This window comes from Periplaneta americana, chromosome 4, assembly GCF_040183065.1.
Source record: "Periplaneta americana isolate PAMFEO1 chromosome 4, P.americana_PAMFEO1_priV1, whole genome shotgun sequence".
Taxonomy (NCBI): Eukaryota; Metazoa; Arthropoda; class Insecta; order Blattodea; family Blattidae; genus Periplaneta; species Periplaneta americana.
Window position 1 is genome coordinate 75,893,667 of NC_091120.1, and position 23,148 is coordinate 75,916,814.

Consider the following 23,148-nt stretch of genomic DNA (forward strand, 5'->3'; position numbering starts at 1 on the left):
TTTTCCGAGTCATTCAACTGGATCACAATAGTAACTTAAAAGGACACTATCACAGTCAACTGGAATTTTTCAAATGCCATAGTAATTAATACCCCTAAGGAAGAATTAGTGTATGGATCTTGTATCTGTAATTTTGATTTAATCTAATTGCTGGATATTCCTGCTTCCAGCCTGTCATAATTAACTTAACCAGCAAAGAGAAAGGGCTGGGAGACAGCAAATGCAAACAAAAGGCTGTCTTGAATCAAGAGTATTAACAAGGTGAAAGACTTGTTTATTCCGACATAGAAATATAATTAGATAGGTTTGTTCGTAAAAGAAACTATCATGGATGAACAAACTAGTGTTTCAATAATGATTAGAAGAACTTATATTATGTAGAGAACTAAGAAAGAGTTAACAATTATTAATCTCAAGTAATCCGTTGTGGCAATTCTGTCTTGTAATTGAAGGGTTCAGAACCATTGTGGGTCAATCGCCATATATTAAAGACATAGAAAACAAGGGTTAAAATTAAGTTATTACCATAATTCAATGAAAAATTATAGCAAGTAATATAAAGTCTGCACATTCAAACTAAATGATACGTTAATCTTCATTAAACTATGGTATTCACTTAACTTTAACCCTTACTTTCTCCGTTTTCAATAAATGGCGCTTGGCCCACTATGGCTCTGAACCCTTCAATTAAAGTGGTTTACAATTTTAAATTTCATTCGTGTACATTCTATTTTGTTTTCAACGTTGATATTATATTATAATAAATTGAACATCCATATTGAGTTTCTTTATAAAATCTTACGAGCATTAAGATCTATCCTGAATCTGACTATTCATAAAATGTTTGTCTTTTCCCCGTGAAATCTCACTTTGGATTCTCAGTGCATAAAATCTGTTTACTCTTGTGTGCTTTACAATATATCATCCGCTACTGGTGTGTAAATTTGATTACTGATATCTAAATTGAATTTTGAATTTACGCTTTTCTTTGTAATGTGTTGTTTCTGAAGAACTTATAAATGACAAATGTATGGATTTTATTGTTGTTACTGTGTTGGTTGTTATGGAAAAAAATCAGTTCATTGCTGTGAATAAAGTCATTGTTAAGGCTGCTAAGGACGGTGAAAGAAAGACCAGATGAAATTCCAGTTCTCTAAAAAATTATTTGACGTGAAAAGCTCTACAAAGTCGCAAACAGTATCTGGCATACAGCTGTTTGAAAATCACGGGCGTCAGTCTCATGTCATTTATAAAGCACCCACAAGGCGACGCAACCAAAACGGCATTAGATTGTAGTAGAATAAACTAAACTATCTAAATATTGGAATCTTTTTTTCAGAACAGTCTGTATATTGAAAAGTGGCTGAGAAATCGCTTGTTATAAAGTCAGAGAAAAAATATCTCTACACTAGGAAGACAGTACTCAGGTTTCATATGTACTGCTTAGGCGTGTAAGTTCTTGCACTGAGGAAATTGTTAGGGAATTGAGTTATTGTTCGTATTTCTGAGATACGTTCGTAAATTATTGTTTGTCATGTGATGTTCTGCCTTCAAGTTTCACACTGTAGTAATCCTTCAATATGTCTGTAGACTAACATAATTTGAAGTGACATTGTGTAATGGAGTTAACGCTGTAACCCGATTTATCGGCAGAACAAGGCTGCAGCGTGATTAGGAGGAAGCGCTTCGTCTTGTCACTGTGTTCTCATATTCAAATAAGTTATATCTGCGTGTTGATCTGGAGTCTATTTACTGCGAAAATTAAAAAAATCTTTATATAATAAAGCGAGTGCGATGAAATAATATAACGGTAATATAGGCCTACGTTTATATACAGGGTGTAAGTGAAATAAACAGGAGAACCTCTGTTCTCTAGTTACCGTTGAATAACGTTATGTTATGTATTTGTATGCCGTGTGTTTAATTCAAAATTTCCCACCTTGAATAATGTTAGATATGGAGGGGACACGATTTCGAGATGAAAATTGTTTTATATGAAATATTTCATAGCGTGTTTTGGAAAAGCCATTGATTTAATTCCCAATGATCTCAGTCAGTTTAAGAGAGAAGTGTGTTATGATTAGACAGTGGATGCGGGATGGCTTATCGTTGAATGTAGGTGCACATTTACTATATGTTACATTTTTCTTCATTCAGACCATTGGCTCAACAGGTTTTAAACGTAAACAGACGACGTCAACATGCTACTGTATCTCCGTACAGTCAGAAGGAAAAAAAAAGGACTTCGTCATCATTGATGGAATTACTATCTTTCCAGTAAACGACGATATATTCTTGTAAGTTGTCGAAGCTGAATCGTCTTCGCCTATCGCTAAAACAGTTTTTGTATCGAGAGACTTTCTGAAGAAAACCTCTAAAATGGGGATCACTCAATTTCTTTAGAGGAATATTTACACTGAGCATCATGTTGCACATGTCTTTGCAAAACGTTTCCCGCACAACTGAATGATGATGATGATGATGATTATTATTATTATTATTATTATTATTATTATTATTATTATTATTATTATTTTGCCTTCGACATTATGAATGGATCAGCACAGCATTATTCAACGCGTACTAAATACTTGAGCAGGATAACACAACTGCACACATTGCATTGCAATGTTACTATGAACGGACCGGGGTTCCTTCGTTCTGTACACTGCTGTACTCGCCAGGACGACGCGGCACGTGCCATATACTCCGATACGAAACAACTTCACTTTTCCTTAATTTATCCCGCATACACTGTCTAATTATGATAATAAACGATTGAAAGAATTTTATATTAGTACTTTAAATGTGCAGAAATTTGATCTGAACAAATGTAACGTTTCGTTCTGCAAAGGAATTTTACAATGTATGCACTCTGACAACGCTGTAATGGTATTGCCTGAAGAGAGGCAGACACATACGCCTAGGTACCTTGCCGCACGCGTATGCGTTTGTGAGTGAGATAGAGGAGAGGATGAGAAATGTAAACGGTAGATGTAAACGTAACCCAGAGCAATTGAAGGGTACACGGGAAAAACGATCAAGGTCCATCAAAAATCGAAATTGAGTTAATAATGCTATCTTATAGTGGAAAGGAAGTACTATCGTGTGGTATAGCTAGTAATAAGAAATAATCGTTCTTGGCATTCCACTACGTCAATTTCTATTAAATACACACATAACAAAGTATTAAGTGCTTAAACTTTAAAATTCGTTTTCTCAGAACTTTCTAAAATGGACCTTGATCGTTATTCCCGTGCACCCTTCAATTGTGTTCGAAGAAACTTTATTTACTGTATTGTATGTTCGATTACAGATTACTACTATAAAAATAAAGTGGGAGGGAACTATTTCTAATTGGCTAAAGAAGATGTTTGCAATACGACAAACGGAGTTTCCTTAAATTATTAAGTTGATTTGTATAACGAAAAATAAATTGTTCTTATTGCCTGTGTTCACTGAATGACTAATTAAAAATGAAATCGAATGTATAAAATAATATTTTTAATTTAGGTAATTTAAAGTATAATAAGCCTATCGTACTTTCTGTTTTTTTTTCCTTCGTAGTTTTAAATTTTCTAAAAATTCCTTTTCATAACATGAAATAAAGCTCATTATTGTTTACGTTCTCCAGAACATTCAGTTGAAATGGGGGTGTGTAAATATTTCTTAATCTTTCAAATTTAGTTTTAAATAAGTTTGTCTGTCTTCTGCGAATATTTAATTAAAATCAAATTTTGGACTTCATTTAAAATTGTCAAAATTCTTACTTTAACATGAAATGAACATTCTTCAGTCTCCGTTCTCTTTTACAGTTGAATCACAAAAATTAAACGATCTATCATCTGTATTTTTTCTTACGATTTTAAAAACACTGTATATGGTAATGACCTCTCAATCTGCTATTTAAGCAAGCCAGGTGAAGGGGTTGTTCAGAGCAACAAAATAACCTACTGGGCATTCCCTACTGAATGCACATTTTTCAAACACAGCAAAATGATATTTTACTTCTATTGCTTCTTACTAAAGGAATAGTCCAACAGAATAAATGACATTACTTAGGGTTCACTCTCTGTGTGTGTGTGTGTGTGTGTGTGTGTGTGTACGTGTGCGCGCGGTAGAGCATTAAAATCTGAAGAAAAAAGTCAAATTATGTTTTTCTGTAACTTTCAAAATTTTCGCAGAAAAAAATATGTTTTTTGTAACATTTTTTAAAATCAGAATAAACAGTCATTTATTTTACTTTGTTGTTGCCCTGCTAAATCAGAAGGTCGTATTTGACATGGAGTAAAATTGTCAGGAGAGAACATTTTGTGTTTAGTTTTATGCCATCCACAAAAATAATGGTATTTTTTGTGGTTTCGTTTATTAATATAATACTTAGAGACAATTTTAGCAATAGTAATATATTAACAAATTTTCACTTTTTTATGTGAGAGACAGTAGATACGGCTATTTGCTTTAGTAATGTTTGAAAATTGTGTTATGGAATAAGTTGTAAGTGAACTGACAGCTTTGCAAAGTAATTGATATTAACAATGAACACAGAATTCCTGGTCAACTAAGAAATTACAACAATGTAATAATTTCATTTATTTAACTACCTACCTAGCTAGCCAGTACAAATTAAAATTATAAAACAAAAATGTTTCTAGCCATTACCGTAAGAGCCAGGCTCGTATACGGTGTGGTCTTGGCCCTTAAGTTTTTCTCTTTGTAAAACTTTTTCTGTACGTTTGTTTTTCTCTGCTAATATTCGAAGAACATTTTTTTTTACAGTCATGTGAACGAGAAGCTTTAATAGAATGTTTGTGTTTTCTAATTCTAGTTTAGCTTGTTTTCTGTCTTGCAACGGTGTTTCAAATAATCTCCTTTTACGAATGCCCTTCCTTTTTGTAAGACTATTACTATTTTCAGTTATATTTGCAGTTGTTTGAGCATTTATGTCAGAAGACATATTACTTATTGCCACTTTTTCATTGTCACTATCACTAATTGAGGAATCTTCACTTTCTATAGGTTGATAGTCAGGATCAGTCTGATGGGAACCACCAGTTTGTTGCTTTTTAGGTGATGCAGCTAGTTTCTTAAGTTTTTCTCTCAGTGTTTTATTAAGAGTAAGACTTACCTTAATTTATCTATTGACATATGACTTAATGGTTTTAGTATCTTCACAGGTCGAGAACACTACAGCAAATAAATGGTATTAATACCATTGTTAACGATTGCCTTGTTCTTCTTAAACAGTCAGGTTGTCAGCTATAATTGATTTTCTAATAAAATCTACAGGTTTATTTCACTTACCTTATTTGGCTCCATATTCTGAACTAAATTTATCTGCATTCTACCACATTTGTTTGAACAAAACTAACACAGAATGAGAGTTTGCAATGCCAGTAGTAAAACATTGTTTAACAATGCTACCAATAGAGAGACTAAAAGGTAAGAAAACACCGGAATTATTCAAAGAAACAATTGAATTCACTTTCAAATAAAGAATACATAATAAGACCAATCGACATTGTGGCTAAAGGAAATACTAAGTAAAAATGTCGTATGTACAATTATGAGAGCAGAAACGAGTTTTATCCTTAGTTTATGTAAGATACGACTTCTAATCCTAGCCTAGGTGTTCTTGAATGTAGATACGTCAAACTATTTAGGCGAAAAAACGTAATTTAGAAAGCAGATATGGCTTTGTGTTCTTATACAGAGTTGTTATGTCTACATTCCGAAACTGGTGTTACCTCAAAATACATTAAAACTGCAGATACGACCTTTTGCTTTAGCAGGGAAGTGTAGCAGTCGTTTGTGCATACTTACCTTCACTCCATACAGCTTCATTACTCTGTTGTGTATTGGTGTGTGTTGGGCGCAAGATCAGTAGGCCTACTGGCGTTCAACTCCAGTTGAAATGTAAACAAATATTGGACTACTGTCAATCTTAAAAACATGGCCTATTTTACAAATTAAAAGTAAAATTATAAGAAATAATTAAATTTCATAGACACTTTTTTCAGTAGACCGATATGTACTGTCTATGCAGGGTGTAAGGGGTATAAGTGCCATTATTTTAACTGATGATTGTTCATGTCATAAGGAAGAAAGAAGTCCTCACAATTTTATTCTAATTGCAATATTTAACTAGTTATTAAAGTTTACAATATTAGGCATTTGGCAACGTTACTGGTTGGGGAGGAGGGAGTTTACAAGTACACGGTACAGCTCAAGCGGATGCAGACATGTCGGTACAAAACAAATGCTCTGTTCTAATGCAGGGGCGGACCGTTGTTTACATAAAAACGAACAGCAAATACAAACTTTCAATCTCATTAATAGAACTTTATGGTAAATTTCCACTTTGTTTAGCAATATTTGCAATATTGGTCCATTTTTTTTTATTTTATATGTAAAAAAAATAAACAATAATGGTTTACTGCACAAAATCACATTAATTTTTTTTTTAAATACAACATTTTAATCTCTCCCGCTTCCATAAAGCGGTATCACTTTTAAAGAAACTTCTGTTTGTGTGATTTTCGAAACGGTGTAAGAGACTCCTTCGCATTGTCGCATTTGAATAATGAATTCGATGTCACTATTAGAAAATTCTCAAAGAATGCTTCAATCTGCAAGTGTAGATATTTTAAAATAATGTTGAGAAATAAAAAATAGCAAGGGAATAATAGACTCCCTATAATTGTTTGGGAAGTTTAAGTGGTTGTGTGATTTAAATAATCATACGACACTTCTTGATGAGGATTATCTTAGCATATTGAATACCGCAACAAGTGAAAAAAATTGCGGCATTCACAAAACAAGTCACTAGTAATATCTTGAATGTAATGTACAGAGTGGAAGTGAAATAGCCTTGCAGATTTTCAGAGCGAATAGCTCATATTGTATGTAACAAAAAACTTCGATATCATATTGGTGGAGAGTTCATAGTTTTTTTTTTTTCAGAAAAAAAAAATTTCGCCCCCACATTTTTAACAACCTCTACTTGGCTATTGGAATCTATTCCGTCTTCTAAATCCTGACATACCGTTATTAATTGACTCTCACATGAATAGCCCCCCCCCCCCCGAAATCCATGCTGACAGTTATGTAACCAATTTAAGTCATCCCAATGCTGCCTTAGATAAGCTGAAATCAAGTGTTCCATCTGTTTGCAAACCACAGAGGTGAGGCTGACCGGTGTAAAGGGTGTAAATGATATGTTGTTATTGAAATGTTGTATCAGTGAAGAATTATGTTGTGTCAGTGAAGTGTGTTGTATCAGTGAAGAAGTATGTCGTGTCAGTGAAGTGTGCTGTGTAAGTGAAACGTGTTCCTGTCAGTGAAGCTGTATAGGTTATAGTGGCAGTGCAAAGTATTTGAACAGTGAAATGTTTATGAAGTGTTAGTGAAATCAGGATAGAATCAGTGAAATGTGTCGTAGTTCCAGTGCAGTGAGTGAGTTGACAGCGAAATGAGTGTAATGTTGAAAGGTACTTGTGCAGATATGAACATATACTCGTGGGTTTTAGTTCGATCTTAGTTTTAAGATACAAATTAGAATATTTCAAATGTTATTTTAAGTGATCGTTTCATTTAATTTAGTATATTCCCTGTTGTTATTATTATTATTATTATTATTATTATTATTATTATTAGTAGTAGTATTAATTATTAGTATTATCATTAATTGTATTTTTAATTAATAAGTTTATTATTGTCATTATTGAGTGTAATTAGTTACCACTGTCACCGGGTATATACCCATTGCAGTGTGAATAAATACATACATACATACATACATACATACATACATACATACATACATACATACATACATACATACATACATACATACATACATACATACATTAGTAACTGTTGTGGCTATGATCGTGATTTTTGTTCATATGGACAGAAAATCTAATAAAGAATACTTTATCCCTCTTGCGTATTTCAATAACTTACACGGTTTTCGTGTAGCCTAAATTTAATTAAACAATAAAAAAAAAGAATTTGAAGCCACTGAACTATTCGAGTTGGTGCCAACATCGACGCAGAGAGCAGCTCACCTACCGAGAGACACAGAGTTTGTTGATCTCTTGCATCTGTATCACGAATAGAGTGTGTTAGCGGCAATGTTACCACACTGATGAAGCTTCAAACTTAATATTTCAATCTGCGAGGTTATTTCACTTTCACTCTGTATATGCGATGATATTCAATCTGAATTTATTTTTTCAATACTGGTATGTTGCGGGTTGCATCGGCGCGCCAAGGAGCAAGATGAACGTAGAGTATAACAGAAATGATTACACACATTTTCCTCGAATAGCTGCCCACTTAGACGTTCCACGTTAAAACAATTACATTATATGGTTGTAATAAATTTGGAATGTTTTATTTTCGTACTATCAACATGTTAACAATATTTAATAGTTTAAAATACAATAATTTTCAATAACACGAAACTTCTGATAAATTGATAATTTGGAGCAGATGTTTTCACATTATCGTGCAAACCAAATTATTATTTATAAAATCTGGGGCTTCAATATTAGGCCCATCTAATACGTTTTAAACGAAATTTAATTCTCTTCAAATTAGACCTATATTTACGTTAATATTTTGTTTCGTACTGTGTCGAAATTTGACAAGTTTACATTGATCAAATAAATCCAGAAACTTTAGGGTGCTGTTTTACTTTATCGGGCTCTAAATCCAAAGCTTTCATTATTTAACAAACAATTTGAATCCTCTGTCTTTCTAACGTCTTCCTGTTCAAAATTAATTAACCTAGATTATTAATTTTTATAAGACATAAGTAAATGCAACACATTATGAAACAAAATATTGTACGTAACATGTATGGAAGTGTCTTTGCCTTATTCGTTTCGAAATTCTCGTTCTTGGGTAAAGTATTGCTTTCTGTAGTAGGTAGTTACTTAAATACTTAGCTATTCCACTCCCGAGTCCGTCGAATTTAAAAGTTAACATTTATTGTTTTAAATCTTGAATATATAATTATATAAATGTAGTTGAAGTATTTAAAATTTCGACTGCACACTAACAAGTATTTAAATGGTAACTTTTACGTGAATGAGATTAGGAATCTTCAAGTAGAAAGTTTAAGTTACATGAGAGATCTTGCATTTCAACTGAACACACACAAAACACTAACCCTAATTATTATGATGTACCGAAGTACATATTATGATATTTCCGTGCAGGAATTCTGCGTTATTATATGCTAAAGGATGGATAACCCTAATAGTCTCCTGCCAGATGCAATAACGTCAAAATTACTGGAACAAGAAGCTATCATATGGAGCCAACTTTCTCATGAAGGTAAAGGTGTCGCCCTTTATATAGAATACAGTATATGCTATCAAATAACAGGATCCGTGATCATCGTGGCTTGTACTCTGAGTGAAGGAGAGAAACTGTAAGCCAATGTGTGCGCGATACGTTTCCTACCGGGCAGATCTCAAGACGGAACTGAATCCTCTGCAAGCATTGCCGCAGAGAGCACGAAACTCTTGCACACGTCTTGGGATTCTGTTCGTATGGGGAAGTCATTCGGAACAGTAGGCCTACACATCATAAGTTATCATTCGATTCATGATGGCTCAAGCTATGCGGGATTCTGGCTACACTGTTTATGAGGTTTGGCAACTCACAGCAGTAGCAGACGCATCGACATCACGTTCAGACCATCTGAAAAAACACGGATAAGTATAGACCTTACTGCCCACTTTGAATTTCACGAAGGATAGTCAGAGGAGGTATACTCAGAGATTATGAGCCTGCTGTCATGTACAAACTCAGAAGCAAAATGTGGGTCACTTGAATTTTGTTTCTGTGTCTATGCTTTAAAAGCAATTACATGTTAGACAGTATAAGCGTTACTTGCTTACTGGTTGGTCACGAGGAACTATACCCAAATTTTTTACGCAATTTTGGACATCACGAGATCTACAGAAGTCATATCTTTTGGATATTGCAATTCCTGTGCTTAAGGGGTCTTTCCTTATTAAGAAACCATTTCTTTGGCAGTAATTATAAGTTTAAATATTTTTTTGTGTAAATGAAAGTTATGCTCCTTTATTTTTGTTAATTTTTGTATATTATTTATTACGAGAGATATTGTTGTATTTATTATATAAGACCTTTATCATGTTATAAATTTTACAGTTGTCTACCATGCGTCCAGCTTGGGTCCGGGCCGGCGATGGCATGCACGTATGTTGCTCGCGCGATGAAGTAGGTCACTGTGTTCATTCAGCTCTGCCTGGGCAGGCAGACGCGTGGATTCGCCTGAAGGCCATGTAGCCGCTAAATGTTTGTTGATTGCTTTTTCTGCAATGAATTAATTTTAGAACCCACGTTTATTGGACTTTTGTATTGTTTTGTTGACTACTACCATCTCTCAGAATACTGAATGCCCTTTTTTTAAATGGAAATCACATTGAAAGTTTGTGATGTTGATGTACAAGTATCCATATCTCCAAAGATATTAATTTCAGGATCCATGTTTATTTTCTTTTATTCTATCATTCTTCTTGTGTACTATCACCTCTCATTTAATGCTTTTTTTTTAACACTCTATATCTTTCAATATAATCGGCGTTTGCCATTATTAACTTAAACTCAGATCGGAAAAACAAATATCCTGAGCATTGAAGAAACAGAGACGAAGACAAGTATAAGCCGAGAAGGAAGAAGAGTCACGAAATATCTCACCCCTCTATTATTTATTCTCTCGTTTTCATACTCTCTCTCGCTATCATAATATTAATACTCGATCACAACGCAATAACACGCTAGAAATTCCACTTCACACATCATCTCTGTATTCCTCATCTTTCACTGTTGCTACCTCTCGTCACTGGAACTCTCTGCCGCCTGAAGTCAAGGGCTGCCGAACATTGAAATCTTTCAAATCCAAGTTAGAAAATTATCTTATGACGAGTTGCCAAACTAACTTACTATTATGACAAGTGTTGTATTGCATGTTTCTACGTATTCACACTTTTTTTTTAATATTCTAGTATAATGGTATATCTCGAACGTAATAAGTTGAGCTATATATAATCATAATTTTCCTTATTGTGTGTACTTAAAAATATTGTATTCACTGTATGCTTTGTGCTGCACTATTTTATTACTACTATTAGTGTTATCACTATTATTATTATTATTATTATTATTATTATTATTATTATTATTATTATCATCATCATCATCATCATCATCATTACTATTCTTATTTTTTATCATTATCATTATTATTATTATTACTATTATTATGAATAATTGTCTTATTTGTTTATACTTTGTATGCCGCATTTATTTTGACCTGCTGTTCACATTTTATTATGCTTTTTTCTTTCTTTCTGTATTATTATGTCTGATTTCTTCTTACTTGTTGTTTACATTTTATTATTATTATCTTATTCAGTTTTGTGTGTAAAATTGTAGTGTACTTTGTAAATTTGTAGTGTTTTTGTAACGCAGTCTTTATTCCTGGTTGAGTGTTAGAGAAGGCCGTATGGCCTTAACTCTGCCAGGTTAAATAAATAATAATAATAATAATAATAATAATTATTATTATTATTATTATTATTATTATTACTACTACTACTACTACTACTACTACTATTATGAATAATTGTCTTATTTGTTTATACTTTGTATGCCGCATTTATTTTGACCTGCTGTTCACATTTTATTATGCTTTTTTCTTTCTTTCTGTATGTTATATATTATGTCTGATTTCTTCTTACTTGTTGTTTACATTTTATTATTATTATTATTATTATTATTATTATTATTATTATCTTATTCAGTTTTGTGTGTAAAATTGTAGTGTACTTTGTAAATTTGTAGTGTTTTTGTAACGCAGTCTTTACTCCTCGTTGAGTGTTAGAGAAGGCCGTATGGCCTTAACTCTGCCAGGTTAAATAAATTATTATTATTATTATTATTATTATTATTATTATTATTATTATTATTATAAAAAACGGGGATACATAAAGAATTTGAAAGTGTAAAAATCCTTCATGTAAATTTGTCAGCTAGAAGAAAGGACTCGGGAGCGAAATACACTATGTTCAGAAGTGCAGGTGGATCCACTCAGTTAATGGGCAAGGATTCGTGAGTGAATTGCATTGGCCCTCCCTCTGCGAAGTCGGACGCTGCGTGGCCATCTCCTTTGAGCACCCACTTGGTGGTCAGCAATCCCTCCACTCCCATGGGGCCCCGCGCGTGGATGCGAGACGTACTGATGCCTACTTCCGCACCTGTAACACAGACAATTCGCAATTAGATTTGCAGACCCTAACGAAACTCCAGATGAGCACTTACTGCCCAAGGGAATTTGAACTTAACAAGAATTGAAGCTTTAACAAAATACATAACTTACATAGAATAAGTCTTCATCAAATACGGTCTTAAATAATAATAAATAATAATCAACTCGAACATTAATTTCACACGTATTATTTACTTAGGTCAAAGCGAGAATCTAGGCCTACATGTACCACGAATGAGATCTTGAATATCTCTCTAACTCGCTCACTCACTCACCCACTGACTAAATACAGCAGTTTTCGTTTATATTATATTAGATAGATTAGATGTTAAAATCTGTTAAAATTTATTGAATTCATTAATTTATTTATGAGTAATCATTAATTTTTAGACATTATTTTGTTGTAATTTATGCATGTAAATTTATTATGTATCGAATCCTCCCCTGAACACGAGAACATTCTTTTTCAGAGGAGTGCTAGAATTTTGTAAATTTACAAATTTTTTGTATTGTATTTTTCTATTATTATTATTATTATTATTATTATTATTATTATTATTATTATTATTTTATTATTATTATTATTATTATTATTATTATTATTATTATTATTATTATTATTAGAAGACCATGCACATAAAAATATAAAAAATTCAAAACTGAATTTTATTATCAAACATTTTCCTACTATAGAAAACTTGTGAAATCTAAAATTAAATCGGATAAATTATCATGGCTTCAAAATATTAATGAAAATCTTAAAACGGAACCAAAAAAGTTTTGGAAATATGTTGAATCATTTCGGAAGACAGATAATTATCCCTCTGAATTAATTCTTAATGATAAACACATCACAGATCAGTTAGACATTGTCAATGCTTTTGCTGATCACTTCAAATCTGTTCAGACTAAACACAGCCATACATATGAAAACATTATTACGAATATAACAGACTCATTACCTATACCTAAAGTAACACATGATGACGTTCGTAAAGCAATTAAAAAACTTAAACCAACAAAAACAACTGGCACTGACGGTATTCCAAATTTTATAATTAAAGGATGCTCTATTATATTTATTCCCCTTTTAGCCCACATATTTAATATTAGTTTGAAAAATGGTGAATTTCCCTCACTATGGAAACAAGCTGCAATTATTCCTATATTTAAAAACGGAAAAAGAAATGATGTCAGAAACTACAGACCTATCTCGATCCTAAATAACTTTTCAAAAATTTTTGAAACCATTATTCACAGACATATATCGTTTTATGTGAAAAACAAGCTCAATTCTTCACAACATGGATTTACTAAAACTAAATCCACTGTCACTAACCTGGTCACATATCTAAATAAAATTGTACCAATAATTGAAACGCAGGGACAAACTGATTCAATATATTTTGATTTCAGCAAAGCTTTTGATGTAGTTCCGCACTATATCCTTCTTTATAAGTTAGGAAATATTGGCCTTTCTGTAAGCTACGTAAAGTGGTTCGAAAATTATTTAAGTAATAGAGTTTCATGTGTTAGACTGTTTAATATACACTCTTATTCTTATAATATAAATTGCGGAGTCCCGCAGGGATCTACTTTAGGACCTGTCCTATTTATTATATTCATAGATGATATATGTAAATGAATAAGTTCTGACTGTTTATTATTTGCAGACGATTTAAAAATTTTTCGCACAATCAAAAGTAGTACTGACTGTCAATCACTTCAATGTGACATTAATTCAGTCGCTAAATGGTCGGAAGACAATGGTATGAAAATTAACGTATCCAAAACTAATGTAATAACCTTTTCTAGAAAAACTTCTTCACTGAAATTTAATTATTCTCTAAATAATGTACTAATTAACAGAACAGATTGCGTAAAAGATTTGGGAATATTCTTTGACAGTAAATTGTATTTTCATAGTCACGTTGATTACATTTACAATCACGCAATCAGAATGCTAGGAATAATACGGTCAATAACTTATTCTTTTTCCACGCCCGATTCTCTTTTAATGCTATACTATACATTGGTGCGATCGAAACTCGAATATGCATCTGTAGTTTGGAACTCGATTACAACTACGGACTCGGCTAAATTAGAAAATATACAAAGAAAATTTATATCCTTATGTTCATTCAGATTTCTGCCCATTAATTCCGGGTATAGTTATGAGAGAAAATGTGAATATTTTAATTGTCAAAATCTATATGCTAGACGCCATGAGCTAGATTATCTGTTCTTTTGTAAAGTCCTCAAAGGTGATATATCCTGTGACTCTTTCTTAAACAATATTACCTTACGTATTCCAACAAAAGATATGAGAGCCCACAAACTTTTCTATATTAGAAATTCGAAATTTCTTTCACCAGTCTCCAGATGCATTAAAAATGCCAACATGCATGGCTGCGAATTCGATCCCTTCAATGTATAGACTTAGTTTGCTCTTGGCAACGATTTATCATTTATGTATTATTTTAGGCATTATACTCAATTAACATTGTCTCATAGTATTCTTAGTTATCCATTCATCGTCATTAATGTAATTAATTGTAATTATATTTATGTGTAATAATTATTTTTGTTTTATGTTTTTGTTATATTTGTGCTGAACTATAATTGGCCACTGGCTGTTGTGCAGCACATTAAATAAATAAATAAAATAAATAAATAAAAAGTTATTATTATTATTATTATTATTATTATTTAAAACCGTTTTATAATATTTATCTTAACAGTTTCAGTAATCATATTAAGTTAGTAGCTTATCGATATGTTTCATGCAGTTTAGAGAAATCATGTGTCATATTTGTAGAATGGAACAAACCCATGTTCGCCAACGCCACTCCCACATGTTAAGGTGCGTACACTTAACGAACGAACAACGAACGAATGATGAAGCAAAACTTCGTTGTTCGTTCGCTGTTTGAAGAGACGTACAAATCATCAGCAAATTGTCAGAAAACATTCACATTCGCTGATTGTCCGCTATAAAGGCAGACGAAAATATAATTATAGCAAGTGCAGACCTGTTTCATAAACACAGTAATAATATTAAGTAATAGTATTACAGTCATGTACATAAAATGTGTCTCAGTGAAACGTACAGCAGAGTTCGTATAGGTCAGTTTCTGTCAGATGCTTTTCCAATTCACTGTGGGCTAAAGCAAGGAGATGCACTATCACCTATACTTTTTAACTTTGCTCTAGAGTATGCCATTAGGAAAGTTTAGGATAACAGAGAGGGTTTGGAATTGAATGGGTTACATCAGCTGCTTGTCTATGCGGATGACGTGAATATGTTAGGAGAAAATCCACAAACGATTAGGGAAAATACGGGAATTTTACTGGAAGCAAGTAAGGAGATAGGTTTGGAAGTAAATCCCGAAAAGACAAAGTATATGATTATGTCTCGTGACCAGAATATTGTAGGAAATGGAAATATAAGAATTGGAAATTTATCTTTTGAAGAGGTGGAGAAGTTCAAATATCTTGGAGCAACAGTAACAAATATAAATGATACTCGGGAGGAAATTAAACACAGAATAAATATGGGAAATGCCTGTTATTATTCGGTTGAAAAGCTTTTATCATCCAGTCTGCTGTCAAAAAATCTGAAAGTTAGAATTTATAAAACAGTCATATTACCGGTTGTTCTGTATGGTTGTGAAACTTGGACTCTCACTTGAGAGAGGAACATAGGTTAAGGGTGTTTGAGAATAAGGTGCTTAGGAAAATATTTGGGGCTAAGAGGGATGACGTTACAGGAGTGGAGAAAGTTACACAACACACAACTGCACGCATTGTATTCTTCACCTGACGTAATTAGGAACATTAAATCCAGATGGGCAGGGCATGTAGCACGTATGGGGGAATCCAGAAATGCAGATAGAGTGTTAGTTGGGAGGCCGGAGGGAAAAAAGACCTTTAGGGAGGCTGAGACGTAGATGGGAAGATAAGATTAAAATGGATTTGAGGGAGGTGAGATATGATGATAGAGACTGGATTAATCTTGCTCAGGATAGGGACCAATGGCGGGCTTATGTGAGGGCGGCAATGAACCTTCGGGTTCCTTAAAAGCAAGTAAGTAAGTAAGTATTACAGTCATGAAAACAATTTTATTAACCGACTAAATTCTATTTCATAAACGTTTTGCACGAGTCATAAAATGCGTACAGTAGCCAGATGATTTGAGGTTAAGGCTGACAAACATAGCCAAGTTGGTCTGCACTCTACAGCTATTTATATTATTCTCTCTGTTAACAGTTGTTGAATGAAATAAGTTTTGAAGTACTATCTTTAATAGCAACAACAGAGTAAATCGTAATATGTGTGAAGTTTGGGAGACAATTTATTTCAGATAAGATTGTAAATCACTGCAACTCGAAGTTATTGCTTCTGTTATTTGATTCAGTTGATTTACGAGTAAAAGAAACAATATGATAAATCTAAAATATTGTGAACAGATATTTATCATTCCTAATTGTTCACGTCTCTGCTGTTGTAAAGTTTGCAATTCCAAAAACAGTGTATCAGTGACAGAATCGTGTGTGTGCGCGCGCGTGTGTAAAACTTGCACCTTTTGATGACAATATTGCAGCAGTCTTAAGGACAGTGTTAACGACAGGGTTAATGGACCCTGCAAAGCGTTTTATGTAAGATATTTCAAGTTCCGTTATAATTCAGAATACTCCGCAAGTACTTATATAAAAAGGCTTAAAAATTATTGGTGCAAGCGTAAATAAATACACATAAAAATTACTCTTTTACCAAAAATAAATAATTAATGCAATAACGACATAAGTACTTACGCGGTGAAGTCGTTCCTAGAAAGTATCGTGTTTGAGTTTGAAGGTGTGGATGTTGTAGAAAATTAATGTTATGACGAAATTAATAAAAATACTGAAATTGTCTTAATGGGTTTTTATTGCTGATTATGTTGTAAGCAGTATTATCAAGAAGTTACCTGACTATACAAAATGAAAATATGTTCTAATTAGAGGTTGTGATGTGGAATTGTAGATACGGTACCTATAAATCTCGTAAGTTAATTTTAGTTTACGCCCTCAATAGGGGTGGTTTAAAGTAGTCCATATATTTTGTAATAGATCTACTTGTTGATATATGTCTGCAAAAGATTTTGGCTCACCAAGATCTTCACAATGTTAATTAGTGAAGAGTAGAATATAGATTCAGGTTGTCACAAGTATACATGGAAAAAACATTTCAATAGGTACAGAAAATATTAATATTACTGTATTTTGTGATGTAAATGTCCCATAGGCATATATTTCTGAACAATTATTATAATTTAAAAAATGACGAGAAAGGAGGGAAAAAACGTTAAGTTCAATCATTCAAATAACATAAAATAATGTAAAATATACAATAATTACTTTCTAACAGTTATATACTGTAATTGAATTTAATTTAGGTTTCACCCTTTCAAATTGTTCCTCTTTTACAATTAGATAAGATAGTTTTCAATTTCAGCCTGGTCCATCTACATTGGCGCATATGACAGTTTGTAAGTATTTTTAAGTATGGAGAGGGACTTTGTTAGTAATTCATTTTGTCTCTGATGCTTTTTAAAATGGGGAAAAGACGTGAAAATAACTTGAAGAAACAGATATTTTTGCGAAAAGTTCTCGAATTGAAAGGTCAACTATTTCATTATATTCATAACTTCTTGCATATGGTTGTAGGATATTCGTTGTCTAAAATTTCTCGGACGTTGGACAAACGCTCCCTCTTCATCACTATTTGAGTCAGAATTATCCATTTCAAATGTTTTCACGGTTTTATCTTCAAAATCTAACCCTACATTGGCATTTACTTTTTACAAATTATTAAACTATTACTTAAAATACAGTCATGGAACTAACGTTAATATTATTAATAAATTTAATTATCATTGCTGCTTTATGAAACACTTTAGTAATATTGTTATTTAGTTTAGTAATAATATGAGCGTTTACAGTAATAAATAATATTATTAACTATTACTTTTATGAAACAGAACAGTAATAATATTTACTTAATGTTATTACCTTTTCAGTAATGGTATTAAATTATTATTTCTATGAAATGAGGGGAAAGTTTCAGTACACGGATACCTCACTGACAATTATCTTAAAATACTAAAAAGAGAGATTTGTCTGTGTTTGTCGTATGCTCATCATGCTTACGAAAATACACTTTTCAGTGCCAATAATTTATTTTGTGTGCACAAGGTTGGAACTTTGTTTTTTCTGGGCGTGAATTTGTCCAAAAGGAACGACATATGTTTATACGCGAACCAAGTTGACTCGTACACTTCATCACTCCCGATTCCAGATCTTTTTGTGGACTTCTGTCTCTCCCTCCGGAATGATGTCAGTAGGGATTCAATTTTCAATTTTCTTTTTGACTTCTGCTCCCTACAATAAACAAAAAACATGTATCCACTGAAAATAAATAAACAAAAATAATTTTCAAATTTTACACGTGTTTGACTCACCTATCTTGCAGCTGAACATCTTTCCAATAGGTTTCCAAACATCATGTTTTCTTACTTTATTGTGGTTATTAGGATGCTTGGGATTCCATGAAGTTTCCTGCTCCCTATATGCATTAATAAGATTTATAACAGCGTCTTCCGTCCACTCCAGTTTCGACATCCTGTTAGTGAAATTGAACTAAGCGCTGTGTTCTGCTACGACTACCAGCTAGCGGCAAATCCCGTCCACAACGAATACCAACTTCCTTTGATGTACCGACAAGCGACGGATCACTTCCGAAGGCAAACCAAACGATCTGTTTGCCTTTGCTGCGACGTACACACGTACCGATTTCAATCAACGAATGCAATCGTTTGTCGTTCGTTCGATGTTCGTTCGCTAAGTGTGTACGCACCTTTATATTATGACAAATACTCTAACTCCATCATCATATTTTAGCAATCTCCATTTTGAAATAAATGTAAATAGTAACTAGTTGAGATACACGTGAAACACAGCTCACTTTTTCCTTAATTTTTTATTTTTAAAATACAAGACAAGCAGTACTATCTTTGCTCTGTTTGTTCGGTGACTGCAGTGGATGTGGAGTAATGAAATAAATATTATATGCTCAAATTATCATAGTCATCATCTTTAAAACATTTAAATTAAATTGGACGTATACGCAAATTAATTAATTGCACAGTGTTGGTTCCGATCTCTGATAACGAATTTGAATGACGTCATGTGCGTCAGGAATCACACCGGCAGCTGAATTGCGGCGAGAGGTGACAGACAGTAGTGAGTGATTTCATAATCAGAGTGCACGGTGTATCACAGTAGCAATGCCCCAGAAAATCGAGCCTTTTTGGGAGGGGTACATAACAACTGTTTCCGATGCCAAGTACAGTTGCTTGAAAATCATAGGAGCCTGCAAAACACGTGGTTTCATTATTTCCAAGAAAAGCATCTTGTGTGTACCTAATAAGACTGCCAAACCTCGGATGGGATTAATTTCAGAGTGGAAAAAGCAAGCAAATCCACTCCCCGTCACAAGTCGCCGCACTCCACGAGATGATACAAATTAATTCCATTCTAGCTTTACCAATCTTATTAAGTACACAGAAGATGCCTTTCTTGGAAATAATGAAACCTTGCTTATTGCAAGCTTCTTTTATTTCTAGTTAACTGTACTTGGCATTGGAAAGGGTCGTAATGTACCCCTCCCTAAAAGGCTCGATTTTCTTGGGAATTTCTGCTGTGAGTCGCCGTGCACTCTGACTATGAAATCACTCACTTCTGGTCTGTCACCTCGCGCCACAGTTCAGCTGTCGTGTGACTCCTGACACACATGTAATTCAAATTCGTTATCAGAGATCGGAAACAATCCTGTAGTGTTATTTAATCAAGTTTTTTCGGTTTATTTTTCAAACGATGAGGGTTAGGTTAATTTTACAATGCATAGCCTATTTATAATATTGTGATCTTTTTTTTATTTCAATACAAACAATTATTCCGATAAGAATGTTTTTGAAGACATATCTACCACATCATTTTATGTATTACTTCCTCTTATGTGAAAGGGAAATTAAGAAATGAAATGATTAAGCCTTTTTCGCCTAAATCCTTTTTACGTAGGCCTATTTTTATTTTAGATAAAGACCTATTAATATTTATATGAAACTTATTACATTCCACATGCATTATTCTCTGTTGAACAGGCTCTTTAGATAGCTTACTGAGTATGAATAAAATTCGTCCAACAACTTACTAGATATTGTTATATACAAACGGATATATCGTAAATGAATTTTGGATATGGACGACGATGGAAACGTGTTTCTCAATTCAAATCACAATACTTCCCATTTATAGAATAACTAGAAAATAAGAAAGAGAGACGGAGCAACTACACAATTGATATTTGAGTTATCTTCCCCCTTTACTTCTTACGCCGTACTCTTTTCCTCCGAATTTCGTTAGTTTCCGATTGCTGATATCTAGGTCAAAAGCAACTACTAAAAACACTCCCATACATAAGTAGCGAAGCTGGAACGGAAATCCTTAGTTAAGTGCCTGAGACAGACTCCCGTCTAATTACTTCCTATCTTTAATATATAGAATATTAGCTGAAAACGCCCGGCGTTGCCCGTATTTTCTTTCCTGCTTCTATATTTAATTAAACTAGTTGTCAGACTTTTTGGAGATCTCTGAAATTCAACTATACAAAACTAAAAACAAATTGTCTTTACTAAGCTTTCCACGTCCATAAAAATGAATCTTTATGTAGCGTCAATTACGACCTTCGTATACAAATGCCTGCCAGGTTTAACTCAATTCAAAACAGCAAAGAGATCAGGCACTAAAAGAAAACATATCATGTGCTTGACGTTCAACTGTTTTTGTTTCAATTAATTTTTATTTATTAAATTGTTTATTTGTTTATTTATTGATTTATTCTGTATAGTTAAGGCCATCAGGCCTTCTTTTCCACACCCCCAAAAGTAAAAATATAATTATAGAAAAAATCAAAGTATAACAAATTAACACCACACGAAAGTATATACAGGCTACAGTCGCACAAATTTAAATGAGTTACTATTGTTTGAAGTTCAGCAAAACAAAACCCCTCGGTCCCCACACGATCGCTTAGTGTTGACTCGTGTTCTATATTATCTGAAGCTATGCTGACATACATTTCATGTAATTTCATGTCCATGTATGCTTTCACTTGAACTTCAAAGACAACTGACAATACATAGGGAATTCTCCTGTTCCCAGTCTGGATCCATTATCATGTCATGGTGAACCATGTATCTCTTTATTGGTCGTACCAAAGAATGAATATATACATACCGGTATATAATTTAATTTATATTGTAAGATATTTTAGCTCTGCTTATATCATATCCTGTTTTTAAATATGACTTGAGAAATTATTCTCACAAATTCAGAACACATCAATTATATTATTTTTTATTTTATATGCAGAATACAGATTTAGTATAATCTAGTAAAAAGTAATTTTGTAACATAAATAATAATATTCTGAGAGACATATTCTCCTATTTTAGAAATTAAGAGATTGTTCCTTCCACAACGCTTAACGTACTACAGTATATTGGCAAATTGATCATAAAGATAGAATTTCGCAGTAAGACATTTTCGGAGTGATGTAAATTTTAGAATTAATACAGTCTTATTTTCAGTGGTTTACATATACTCACATACTACATTAGCAACATAACAAAAGTATCATGAAATTGCTTTTTGATATGCATAAAATTCTTAGGTTCCCATCTGATGCAATATATACAAATATTTAGGTATGTCTACTCGAGAGCAAGCTACATAGTTGACATTGTGAAAAACATTGAGTTTCTAAGTCAATATCTGCAACTTTGAGCAACTATCCTTGAGCATTATGTTAATATGGTCATTCATTACAAATGTTAATCGCACAGAAATTGCAATTGCTTAAAATCAGAAGGCATGTTAGTGGATATCATAGCAATACGTGGGATAAAAACATTCTCTCCTTTCGTTTTGCCGGTTAATATTGTCACTTCCATTACGTTTTACATGACTTTTTCACACTATCTCTTGTTCCATTGCATAATAGAAATAGGAGAGCAGGAGTAGATGCTATGTTTTATTTAACGACGCACGCAACTGCCGAGGTTATATCAGCGAAGCCGGTGTGCCGGAATTTTGTCCCGCAGGAGTTCTTTTACACGCCAGTAAATCTACTGACATGATCCTGTCGCATTTAAGCACACTTACATGCCATCGACCTGGCCCGGGATCGAACCCGCAACCTCGAGCATAGGTCAGCGCTATACCAACTGTGCTAACCAGAAAAACTGAGGGAATAGAAGAAGAACAGAGGAATAGAAGGAGAACAGGGGGAATAGAAGTAAAACGGGGGAAATAGAAAAATAACTGAGGAAATAGAGAACAGAGGAATGCGAGGAGAACGTGGGGAATGCGAGAAAAGGGGAATAGAAGGATAACAGTGTGGCTGGAAGGAGAACAATGGGAATAGAAGGAGAACAGGGGGAATGCGAGGAGATCAGAGGGAATGCGAGGAGAGCAAAGGGAATGCAAGGAGAACAGGGAGAATGCGAGAATAGGGTGAATGGAAGGAAAATTAGGGAAATGCAAGAAGAAAGGGGGAGGAGAAGAAGAACGTGAGGTATACAAAGATATCAACGGGATTGCAAGGAGCAAAAGGGGAATACAAGAAGGAAAGGAGGAATATAAGAAGAACAAGAGTAATATAAGAATAAACATGGGAACAGAAATGGAATACAAGTAGAAGTAGGAGAATACAAGGGGAACTAAGGGTAAACATGG

At 33.3% G+C, this 23,148-nt stretch overlaps 1 protein-coding gene across 1 annotated transcript in view; it reads right to left on the reverse strand.

The window, feature by feature from the left end:
• Positions 1 to 4,150: 4,150 nt before the first annotated feature.
• Positions 4,151 to 23,148, reverse strand: part of P5CS (Delta[1]-pyrroline-5-carboxylate synthase) — a 150,810-nt gene continuing 131,812 nt past the window's right edge. The window contains exon 16 of the mRNA XM_069823601.1: positions 4,151 to 12,299. Coding sequence (XP_069679702.1) covers positions 12,133 to 12,299 — 167 coding nt within the window. The 3' untranslated portion in view covers positions 4,151 to 12,132. The remainder of the gene's footprint in view (positions 12,300 to 23,148) is intronic.